The 12,807-nt window shown below is 48.6% G+C and overlaps 1 protein-coding gene across 2 annotated transcripts in view; it reads left to right on the top strand.

Annotated features, from left to right (window-relative positions):
- The window catches only part of FAM185A (family with sequence similarity 185 member A), a 76,394-nt gene that overhangs the window by 48,240 nt on the left and 15,347 nt on the right, over positions 1 to 12,807 (top strand). For both annotated transcript variants that reach the window (XM_045029710.1, XM_045029701.1), the window contains one exon: positions 11,347 to 11,442. In XM_045029710.1, the coding sequence (XP_044885645.1) occupies positions 11,347 to 11,442 (96 nt within the window). The remainder of the gene's footprint in view (positions 1 to 11,346; positions 11,443 to 12,807) is intronic.

Below are 12,807 nucleotides of genomic sequence, written 5' to 3' on the forward strand. Positions count from 1 at the left end.
GTGAGCACTGTACACTTTGCATTCTGTGTTGTAATGGAAATCAATATATTTGAAAATGTAGATAGCCAAAAATATTTAATAAATGTCAGTTGGTATTCTATTAACTGCGATTAATTGACAGCCCTACCTCAAACCCATGCTTACCTGTTGCCTAAATTCCCCAGGTGCCTACATTTCTGCTAGTAAAATTCCCTAGGTACCTAAATTTCTCTCAGTGGGCATGTACAAAGCTGCCTAAGTCCTGACACCCTGATCAGCTCAGTTTCAAACTTACAGTGGTCTCCTCAAACTAGGTATTCCCCCACCTATTGTCCATGATCTGATAGGCATTATCATAAGCCTCCCTAGAGCATGCCTACTGGATTGGGTCCTGCATGAAACAACCACAATGATGATAGCAACTGTGGAGCTGCCATTATACCAAGTAGACCAGTGGTTAGAGCACTCATCCAGGACATGGGAGACCCATGTTGTTGTGTATTTGGTTGTCATGGTTTTTGTTGCTATGGCAACTGAGTTAGATTATTATGGGTTAGCTCAGCCAGCTTCAGCCGGCTGAGTGAGCTCTCTGTCTCTGTAAATAAAATGGTGGTTTTGTTAGCTGTCAGCTCTCTGGCCTCAACTGATTTCTTCCTAAACCGGCTCCCCCCAAGGATATAACAAGTGGCGACGAAGATGGGATTCCGGTGCTGCTCCAGTAACAGAAGGAAGTAGAAGTCAAGGTAAAGAACAAACAAACAAAAAAGCTGCTTGTTTGCACTGACTGTGAAAGTGAAACTAAAATCATGGCTACTCTGACCAGGCCACTGGAACCTTTTGATGAGAATCTGGAGCAGTGGCATGTGTATACTGAGCGTTTTGAGCTTTTTTTATTGCAAATGACATTACAGAAGCGAAGAAGGTACCAATATTCTTAAGTGTTGTAGGGGCTAAAACCTACTCCCTGCTACGCAGCTTACTACACCATGTTAAGCCAGCAACTAAATCTTACAGTGACATTGTGGAAATCCTGGGGTCCCATTTTTCCCCAAAACCACTAGTAATTGCTGAAAGATATAGGTTCCACAAAAGAGACCAAAAGGAAGATGAAACAGTTGTACAATTTGTAGCCATTTTAAAAAAGCTAGCAGAACACTGTGAATTTAAAGAAATGTTAAATGATGCCCTGCGTGACAGGTTAGTGTGTGGCCTCTACAGTGAAGCTATACGGAAGCGCCTACTGACAGAGGCTCAGCTTACCTTACAGAAGGCTGTTGATATTGCTGTCTCCATGGAACTGGCTACAAGGGAGGCGCAATACATCGGTGCATCCCCTAGGGTGCAAAAAGTGTCACAAGAACCGACCCACAAAACTGTGCAGAGTCAAGAATGTTACCGCTCTGGTAAGCCGGATCACCAGGCATCGGAATGCTGGTGTAAGGACCTGGTGTGTCGACACTGTGGCAAAAAGGGACACATTGAGTGTGCCTGTAAACAAAAGAAAAAGAGGCCTGTGGTCTGGCCGACAAAAAGAGGAACCCTGCATACCCTAGAGCAGACCCAGGATGATCAAGGTGACACCTCATCGCAAGAGGAAGTGCTACTGCATGTTTTGTCTTTGGCAATGGGCTCACATGAATACTGGGTAACCCCGTTATTGGATGGCAAACCTATACGCATGGAACTGGACACCGGTGTAGCCGTCTCGCTGGTCTCAGAGACTGTGTATAAGGAAAAGCTACAGCATCTTCCGCTTAAGGCAACAAAAACTGTTCTGAAGACGTATACGGGAGAAGCTGTGCCCATGTTGGGCACTATTGATGTTAAGGTGGAGCTCAATGGACAGGCTGCTAAATTGCCACTGTTTGTGGTGAGAGGTAACTACCCAGCCCTAATGGGTAGGTCTTGGCTTGGGAAGATTCAACTGAACTGGGCAGAAGTGCACCGGATGACTAAAGAAGAAACCAGTCTAACCCCTATACTAAGGAAACATGCTGCTGTTTTTGGAGATGATTTGGGAAGTATGAAGGGAATCACTGTGACATTGAACATTAAACCTGACAGTCCACCAAAATATCTGAAAGCCCGAACTGTGCCATATGCCATCAGGCCAAAAGTTGAAGCAGACCTGGAGCGCCTGGTCACCAATGGAGTCCTAATACCAATTACCCATAGCTCATGGGCCACTCCTATCGTTCCAATCGTGAAGAAAGATGGCTCTCTCCGGATTTGCGGTGATTTTAAAGTCACTGTCAACCCAGTGTTGTGTGCAGAGCAATACCCGCTTCCCCGCATCGATGACCTCTTCGCAGGCCTGGCTGGGGGACAAAAGTTCAGTAAGATTGATCTGAGTCAAGCATATTTACAGATGCACGTCGATGAAAAGTCCCAAGAGCTGTTGACTATTGCGACTCATAAGGGGCTTTATCGATACTGTCGCCTACCCTTCGGAATAACATCTGCTCCCGCCCTGTTCCAGAGGGCTATGGACCAGATCTTGTGTGGCTTGTCAGGAGTTCAGTGCTATCTGGATGATATCCTGGTCACTGGAAGAAATGAAGAGGATCACTTAAAGAATTTAGAGGCTACCCTACAAAGACTGGAAGAGTATGGCCTACGAGTTCGCAAAGACAAGTGTGAATTCTTCAAGCCCTCTGTTGAATATTTGGGACACATAATTGATTCTGCAGGTCTTCATAAGGCCCCTGCAAAAGTTAAAGCTATTGTGGAGGCTCCCCCACCTCGAAATGTAAGCCAGCTGCGCTCGTTTCTAGGACTCCTGAACTATTATGGAAAGTTCATCTCACAGTTAGCCACACTGCTAAAACCACTTCATGAGCTCCTTGGGCAGAAAAAGGCCTGGAAGTGGACTGAAGCCTGTGATGTTGCATTTAACAAAGCTAAGGATGCATTGCTAAATTCTGAAGTTCTAACGCACTTTGATCCATCCTTACCACTGCAATTGGCCTGCGACGCCTCCCCTTATGGAGTGGGAGCAGTCGTGTCACATATTATGCCTTCAGGAGAAGAGAGACCTATTGCTTTTGCTTCACGCACTCTAAGCAAAGCAGAAACTAACTACGCCCAAATCGAACGTGAGGCATTAGGAATTGTTTTTGGAATTCGGAAGTTTCATCAGTACCTGTTTGGGCGAAAGTTTACTCTTCTCACAGACCATCGACCTCTGACATCAATTTTTGGACCCTACACAGGCATTCCCCCATTAGCTGCTAGTCGTATGCAACGTTGGGCATTGTTACTTTCAGCACACACATATGAAATCAAATATCGGAAATCCACTCTGCACGGCAATGCAGATGGCCTCTCAAGGTTGCCTTTGCCGGTTAAACACCAAGATAGTGCCCAAAAGGAAATCTTCTACTTTGAACAGGTAGAGAATACACCCATCACTGCTACTCAGATAAAGAAGGCAACTCGCGTTGACCCAGTATTGTCCCAAGTTATGGACCTGGTGATGCATGGAAAATCTCGACAAACCTCTCCGGTCTCATCCGACCTTGTTCCCTACATGTCCAAGCGGACGGAGTTATCGGTCCAATCTGGTTGTTTGTTGTGGGGGAGACGTGTCATTATTCCACCACCACTGAGATCACAGATGTTAGAACAGCTACATTCCGGTCACTGTGGAATAGTGCGCATGAAGGAAATTGCACGAAGCTATTTTTGGTGGCCTGGATTGGACAGCGCTATTGAAGAGAAGGCAAAAGCTTGTATGTCATGTCAGGGTGTGAGGAATGCACCCCAGTGGGCACCCCTACACCCATGGGACTGGCCTGAAAACCCGTGGCAACGTATTCACGTTGACTTTGCTGGCCCCCTTGAAGGAAGCATGTTCTTGGTGGCAATAGATGCCCATTCTAAATGGCCAGAAGTCTCTATAATGCAGTCCACTTCTGCAGAGAGTACTATCCAAAAACTACGAGGACTCTTTAGTCGTTTTGGTCTGCCAGAACAACTTGTGAGCGACAACGGACCGCAGTTCGTTTCTCAGGAGTTTCAAAATTTTATGAAGGCAAATGGGATACACCACATCACGTCAGCACCATATCATCTGACCACCAACGGATTAGCTGAAAGATTTGTGCAGACAATGAAAAACGCTTTGAAATCAGCAAGGGGACAACACTCCATTCAAAAGCGTCTGGATACCTTTTTACTTTCCTACAGAAACACACCTCATGCTACGACCCACGCATCTCCGGCCTTTCTAATGATGGGACGACAGCTGCGCACTTGCTTTGATCTGCTGAAACCTCCTGAACCCCGACAAATTGTGCAACATCAGCAGCAATATCAAGTCATCAGACGGGCACCCAGAGCAAAAGACCGAACCTTTAGCCCGGGACAGCCAGTTTTGGCTCGGAATTATACTTCCAGAGCTAAATGGGTCCCGGCCACAGTCATCACTCAAACAGGACCTGTTTCCTACACAGTCCGGACTGCAGAGAATCTTACCTGGCGGCGACATGTAGATCAGCTGTTGCCAGGTCATGCCAGTCCTCAGGACCCATCTGCAGTTGAGGGGTCTGACTTCACCTCTTCTGGTGAGGCACCGAATCACGAGTCACCTGTTCCTGACTGTTCTCCTCCATTACTGCCGGTGGCTGAGATACCCCTTTGCCCAGCACGAGCTGATACCACCTCCTCACCCGTTCGTGCTGCGGACCCTGAGCCCCTAGTGCTTTCGGGTGCAATAACACCAGAAGTTCGCCGTAATCCGCCTAGAGACAGAAGGCCTCCTCATCGGCTGGATCTTTAGCTAGGGCGAACCCACGGTTATGGGGCAAAATAATCCCCAGGGTTTAGCCGGGAATGGAGGCAGTCTACCCTCCTTCTCTAGTATAGTGTGTGTTTTATTTAGGGGATGCTCTTATTAGGGGGGGAGGAATATGTTGTGTATTTGGTTGTCATGGTTTTTGTTGCTATGGCAACTGAGTTAGATTATTATGGGTTAGCTCAGCCAGCTTCAGCCGGCTGAGTGAGCTCTCTGTCTCTGTAAATAAAATGGTGGTTTTGTTAGCTGTCAGCTCTCTGGCCTCAACTGATTTCTTCCTAAACCGGCTCCCCCCGAGGATATAACACATGTTAACTTCCCTACTCTTCCTGATTCAGAGCAGCAACTTGAACCCAGGTCTCCCACTCCCAGGTGAATGCCCTAACCACCAGGCTATGGGCTATTCTGGGGTGGATCTCACTCTCTCTTCTATTGAAGCTGTTCCACTTTGTATGAAACACTGAAGTATTCACTGGAGCAGAGAGACTGCGAGAATCTATAGCCCAATCGTTAGGTCACTTACCTGAGAGACCCATGTTACAGTCTGCTCCACTGAATATTTAAGTATTTTAGGCAAAGTGGAACATCTCTGAGTGCACTTGCATCACACAGGGTTTTGCCTCAAATATAGAATTTATTTTTTAAATGGAGTCTCTTTAGTTGAATTGGAAGTCTGGCAAATTTCTAACTGTCAGCCTTTGAAAAATTTATTAAAGCTAATGTTAAGAAAATTATATAATACATAGGTTGAGAAAAGAGTGTCTGTACATCTGGGTATAGTGCTTAGATTATGCACAAATACAAAGTTTGTTTTTAAAGTCATATGATACATAGAGTACGTAATCAGCAATAACCTAAATGTAGGTGAATAGATTTGACAATACAGTTTAGAATCTGAATACTTGGATACATCACTCATGATAAGTTGTACAGAGATTTGGTTGTGGAAAGCAAAATATAACAATGAGTGGAGATTGTCTCTCAGTAATTGAGAATTAAGTAGGTTGTCCATTTAGAAAATACAATCCACAAGGAACGTATTTCAGTTACTGTTGCTCTGATGTTAGGAAGAAGCAGCCTCCCTTGGTGGAGAATCCCAGAAGAGCTTTATTTCAGGAGAGTTTCTCTGAAGAATTGGCCATAGAAACACAGTATTTGAAGACTGGGAACAGATAAGGGCAGGGCCGGTGCAAGGATGTTTCGCGCCTTAGGCGAAACTTCCACCTTGCGCCCTCCCTTGTCCCTGAGCCTCCGCCCTGAGGGCCCCCCCCCGCGGCAGCCCTGCGCCCTGAGGCACCCCCACCCCAGCTCACCCCTGCTCCGCCTCCTCCCCGAGCATGCCATCGCTGCTTCACTTCTCCCGCCTCCCAGGCTTGCGGCACCAATCAGCTTAGGCACCACAAGCCTGGGAGGCAGGAGAAGTGAAGCAGCCACGGCGTGCTTGGGGAGGAGGCGGGGCAGGGGGTGAGCTGGGGCGGGGAATTCCTCTGCGTACCGCCCCCCCCCCTTACTTGCTGCAGACGGCCCTCCCCGCGCTCCCCTGCCCCAGCTCCCTCCGCCTAAATGCTGGCGGCGACCGGGGCGGCCGAAGATCCGGCCGCCGCGGTCGCTGCTGAAGAAAATGCCATCCCCCAAATCTTAGCACCCTAGGAGACCGCCTAGGTCACCTAAATGGTTGCACCGGCCCTGGATAAGGGTTGGTTCAATAATCTCTGATCTCAGCTGAATGTGACTTACTGTACTATACAGACCGCTAGTGGCAGTTCTCCTGAGCAATCTGGTTAGTGTGTCACTCTCCCATGAAGCATCTAGGCAGGTAAAAATGGACTTGTACTGAGCCAATTGTTTGGTTATGGTCCAGTTTCAGCAAAATCCCTTTCAGAGTTCTGTGGAGGCTACTCTGTTACTGCTGTTTTAAATGAGCCAAAAGATGCTGCCAGTTTCCCAGCTGACTAGAGCTGGATTGGCCACACTTATTTTCTTCTTAATATTTTCCCCTCTAAGAAAGCAGCTTTAGCTTTGGGAAAACATTCCCTTCCCATGTTGTTACTCTTATAATTGGTGTGTTGGTCTGTTACAACTGTGGGTTGAGAGCTCAGTTAAAACAAAAAACTGCAGACCAGTTCAGTGATTGCTTATTGCTAAAGAAAACAGAAAAGCTTAGAGCGTTATGCTTGGATTCTTCTTTTCTTCCCCACAACTAATCAACCATGTTGTTCTCCAGAAATCTTCCCTATGTCAAATTGCCAAATCAGCTCTAATTAGCTTCAGTCAGACTCATGTATGTAGTTTTAGCAATTTCTGGCAGATTATCTCTTTTATGCACACACAAAACATCAGAAAAATGGAATGGTTTCTATCAACCTTTCACATTCCTTGCCAATACATCCTTTGGATAAAAGAAATTCACAGTGGAAAGATTTGTTCATTCCAACTGCTGTCTGGACAAAAGATTTTTAGTTCACTTACCATTGATCATGCTGCACGGCTTGATATTTTTTCAGATTTTTACAAATCTCTGGAGTTTCTGTATACTTCTTAAATTAAGATTGGGATTTAGAATCTTTATCTACAGGAAAAAAATATTCCTTAGTTTGTTCAAAAGTTAATTCTTCAGACTTTGAGTATAACATTGTTGAAACTTGTTTACCTGAAGCCTGAATGAATTGCAAGTACAATGACAGGAAATGGAGACAATTACAGAATTGTCTCCAACTCTGGTTTGCCCTTTTTGAAGCATTGTATGTGTGTAGTCATTCCTTTAGAGAGTCTTCAGTTGTCATAGATGAAAACTGATAATATATGAAGGAAAACATATGTATGCTGCTTTCTGAGAGAGTAGTGAGATATCAGACCATTATCTGTATGTGCTAGTTTTCTATGAATATCAAAATTCAGTAATTTTCTCTCCAATTCAGTAAAATTAAAATGTGGGGAGAATATCCTGTCCCCATATACTCTATAACAGTGTTTCCCAACCCATTGGGTTGTACCAAAATTGGAGTGCCAGATTGTTTCAAAGGGTCATGTTGTGGCTCCTGTCCCATGGGTTTGCTTGGCTCACCTCCCTGTTCCAGGCACTGCAGCCTCTGGGGTCCCAGCGCCACTCACGATTGGCCCAGCCGACAAGATGACGGGAGTCTGGAAAGGTCAAATTTGAGTGAATGGCATTGCAACCCCATGAGCCAGGTCACAACTCCACTCACACAAATTTGTTCAGGTCTCAGGTGTGGGGCCAAGCCTGAGCGGTGCTGCAACCCCGGAGGTTGCAACACTCAGAGTGGAGAACAGGGTTACCACTTTTGAAATGCAAAAAAATGGCACCTCCGCTCCTCAAGGCAAGCCTGCCACAACCCCAACCACACGGCAACTCTGCAACCAGGGCCAACCACTAGGCAAACTAGGCAGCCAGCTAGGGCGCCAAGATTTGAGGGCGCCAAAAAGCAGTGTCCAAAATGTCTGGGATGCTCACCCAGTGCCAGCTAAACGTGTAACCCTCTTCCCGCTGCTGTGCGAGGGGGCGCTGTGGCTTTGATCAGCTCCGGCTGGCGGGGAAGTGATGTCATTCCTCCTCCCGCTGCCGGGGGCACTGCGCTACTCCGGCTCTTCCCCAGGGCCCCCGCCTCTGCTCAGCCCCGCCCCACCTCCACTCCCCTGAGCTCTGCAGCAGGGCCGGGCCTGCACTTACCTGCGGGGGGAAGTGCAAAGACGCGGTCCCAGCTGCGCCACCGGTGAGTGCTGGGGGGTGGTTTCCCCCTGCCCTCCAAGCCAGCCCCCCCCCCGGAGGCCTGTCCCCCCTCCCCCCCCGGAAGCCTGGGGCGTTCCCCCCCCCCCCCAGGAGGCTGGGGCACCACACCCCCACCCCCACGGGTGGGGCTGCTTAGGACCCCTAGAATATCTAGGGATGGCCCTGGTACCCACCGCCCTGCCCGCAGCCAGCCCTTGCTGCACCCCCTGCCCTGCCTCCAGCCAGCCTCACACCCCGTCTCCAGCCAGCCCCTGCCACACACCCTGTCCTGCCTCCAGCCAGCCCCGCACCCCGAGCCCTGCCCGCAGCCAGCCCCACACCCCCTGCTCTGCCCGCAGCCAGCCCTGCACCCCGAGCCCTGCCCGCAGCCCCTGCGGTGCCTGCAGCCAGCCCCACGCCCCGTCTCCAGCCAGCCCCCCACCCCCTGCGGTGCCTGCAGCCAGCCCCACGCCCCATCTCCAGCCAACCCCTGCTGCACCCCCCTGCCTGAAGCCAGCCAGCCCGCCCCACGCCCCCAGCTCGCAGCCAGCGCCACACTCCCCTGTCTCCAGCCAACCCTGCACCTCATCTCCAAGCAGCTTCGCATCCCCTGCCCTGCCCAAAGCCAGCCAGCCCCACACCCACCTGTCTCCAGCCAATCCCTGTCGCACCCCCCTGCCTGAAGCCAGCCAGCCCCACACCCTGTCAGGTTATTCATTTATTTTCATTAAATATGTTGTCTAAATAATGAAATGAATAAATTTTCAAGCCGAATGTGTATTAATTCTAATGAACAATGCCACATTATGCAGTATTCATTTTTGAAAGTTTGTAATAAGTGATGCTCTGGGGGGAGAGGCCAGAGTGGGGGGCGCAAGGTGGAAGTTTCACCTAGGGTGCAAAATATCCTTGCACCGGTCCTGTCCGCAACCCTCCCCTTAACAGCCACTTATAATATCTAGAGAGAGAACACATATAGATAAGACTGATAACATCATTTTCTTACTTAACCTTTGGAAGTGGGAACACTGCAGCATCTTTAGCTGGACACAGAAACTTTTAACATTAGATATCCCAGTGTATTGTGACGATAATGCAAATCTTTAGACCCGCATACAAAAAAAAAATACCCGGCAGTTTAAATTATTTTTCTGGCAACTGGTAAATCCATTTAAAAAAACCAGCCGGGCTGGTCAAATACCAGCCAGGCAGTAACCCTAGTGGAGAGCCAAGCCCAGCCATCCTCATAGGAGCTGTGGGAGCTGACACTGTGGGGTCAGTGCCAGGCAGGACCCATCTAAACCCATCCCAGGGCCTCCAGCCGCAGACTATTACTGGGTCATGATAGTTCATAAACATTTACAAATGGGTTCTGAGCCACAAAAGGTTGAGAAACACTGTTCTGCAAGGCCTAAAATTAGTTAAATCAGCTCAATTGTGCTGTGTAGGGGATGGGAGGTTGTTATGCTAAACTCCATACTGCCTATGTATGTAGGGTTGCCAACTTTCTAATCACACAAAACCAAACACCCCGCCCCGCCCCATCACTGAAGCCCCACCCATGCCCTGCCCCTTCTCCAAGGTCCTGCCCCACTCATTCCATCCCCCTCCCTCTGTGGCTTGCTCTTCCCCACCCTCACTCACTTTCACCTGGCTGGGGCAGGGGGTTGGGATGCGGGAAGGGGTATGGGCTCTGGGCTGGGGATGAGGGGTCTGGGGTGCAGAAGGGAACTCCGGGCTGGGGCTGAGGGGTTCGGCGTGTGGGAGGGGGGTATGGGCTCCGGCGGGGGGGGGGGTGAGTTCTAGGGTGGGGCCGGGGATCAGAGGTTTGGGGTGTGGGAGAGGACTCTGGGCTGGGGCAGGGGTTGGAGTGCAGGGGGTGAAAGTGGGGGTGGGGCTGGGATTAGGGGTTTGGGGTGCAGGAGGGGACTCTGGGCTGGGGCAGGGGATTGGAATGCAGGGGAGGGAGGTGCGGGGTCCCGGCAGCACTTACCGCAGCTCTGAGGAAGCAGCCGCCGGGTCCCTACGGCCTCTAGGCTCTGTGTGCTTCCTTTGTGCCGGCAGGCAGTGCCCCCGCAGCTCCCATTGGGTGCAGTTCCTGGCCAATGGGAGCTGCGGAACTGGCACTGAGGCAGGGGCAGCGTTCGGAGCCTTCCAGTCCCTGTCCGCCCCAGCGCCTGGAGACCACAGAGACCTGGCGTCCACTTATGGGAGCTACGCTGAGCTAAGGCAGGTAGGGAGCCTGTTTAGCCCTGGCCCCCCACTGTACTGCCAACTGGACATTTAACAGCTCGGTCGGCAGTGCCAACCGGAGCCGCCAGGGTCCATTTTCGACCAGACATTCCAGTCGAAAACCAGACACCTGGCAAACTTATATGTATAGTGGCTTTCTCTGAGTGAAATCTATCTACCCCACAGAGAGGTTCAGTGCAGGCCTCATTTGAAGGCTTAAGTGATGCTTAGGCCTTGTGCTGGCTGTCTGCACAGGGATGAAGTTCCCCCTCTGTAGCAAGCTAGAGATGCCATGATTGGGCCAGTGGCGCAGAATGGTAAAACTTCCACCCTGGGAGGATGGAGTAGGCCATGGCAGCTTCCACAAACCCAGAAACAACAAGATGGCTGCTCTGTGCCCAGGTCAGAGAGGAAGGTTTATGCAAACCTTTGACGTTGCACGTCGGACGGGAGTCTGATCCTAGCTAGATGAGGGAAAGCTATATCACAAAAAATACCAGTTCATTATCCCAGTGGCTGAATCCAGCTCAGAGTTTAATATTTTGAAAATTACTTCAAAAATCCTAGAATAAACGTTGTTCCGACTTAATCCTTCTATTCTCTTGTTTTTCAGAGTCATCAGATGGATGTCTAAAAGCTTCTACACATCGGGGGGCAATAGATGTTTATGTTAGTCAAGTGAGAAACGTGGATCTGAAAAGCCAGAAAGGTGAGCAAATTGGAACATTTTATGGCAGCCTTTGATATAAAGGAAAGTTTTATGAGATGGTAAAACTACCCGCTCTCTATATTTAAATAATTACAGTAAAATAGTAATTCTTACCTAATTCATCATTAGAAAATGTATATTGGCTCTTAGCAAAGTAAGCACTGCAGGTGACAATGGTATTTAAAATAGACCCCCCAAAATCACCTGGAGCTTTCATTTCAGTGGGAATCTTACACTTTCTACCTTTCTTCCAGCAATCTTCCCCACCAAACCAGTAGAATCCTGCAGAACTGACTAGGATTGTAATCCCCCTTTGCCTCATCAGTGCCATTTACTCCATGCTGTTGGCAGGTGTGTGGAACTGATGAGGCTCATATTTCAATTCTCCATGCCTTTTTCCCCATGAAAAAATGACTTTGTGTGGAGACCATGAAATTAAAATGGCAAAGCAGCAATGCAAGGGAAGGCAGAGCCAGAGAGATGACACATGCCTGAGCACCTGGACATGTTGTTAAATGAGCTAATTACTCCCCTAATTTCTGCTATCTACTTACTTACCTATCACAACTTTACTTGTTAAAACATCACCCTTCAAAAGCTGGATTTACCGCTTTGCCATTTGAAAGAGCACAGACCTGAAGGTCCCGTTATAGTAAAAACACTCATGCCTTGCAGGTGTTTTGTGTTACAATGTTGAGTAATGCATTTGCAAAAGCCATTATACAGTACTCTTTGTTCTCATTTCTGTTATGCCTTTGCACTCTCCCAGTGTTTCTGTGTGGTCATTTGTCTTTGGATAACCCTCCCCTGTTATCCCTGAAATGGGGAATAGGTCCTGTAGGAATGCAGTGTTCAGCAAGAGAGGAAAGAAAGATACTGAATTAATTCCTGTGTGCTATCTTTTGTTGTCCTGCACTAGCCACTCCATCTCCTGTGATGGGAAGAACTATATTCACATTACTACCTAACCAGGTGTGGAATTACTTCCAGTAACTCACATTAATGTTTAACCATCGAGAGAGGGAAATGTGTTTCATAAGTGTTATAACAAAAAAAAAAATATTAAACTGATTTGCAAAACATGCTCTGACATCTGTTCCAGTGAAGACAAAGACAGAATAGGCCAAATTCGGCTCTCAATTACACCAATGTAAATCCAGAATAACTGTTGACATCAGTGGAGTAGAACCTGGCCTATAATGTCAAAATAACTGAGTGTTTGTCAGGTTTTATGGGCTAGCCCAGGGATTGGTAACCTTTGGCACGTGGCACATGAGGGAAATCCACTGGCGGGCCGGGACGGTTTGTTTACCTGCAGCATCTGCAGGTTTGGCCGATCGCAGCTCCCACTGGCCGCAGTTCGCC

The sequence above is a fragment of the Mauremys mutica genome, chromosome 1, assembly GCF_020497125.1.
Source record: "Mauremys mutica isolate MM-2020 ecotype Southern chromosome 1, ASM2049712v1, whole genome shotgun sequence".
Classification (NCBI taxonomy): Eukaryota; Metazoa; Chordata; order Testudines; family Geoemydidae; genus Mauremys; species Mauremys mutica.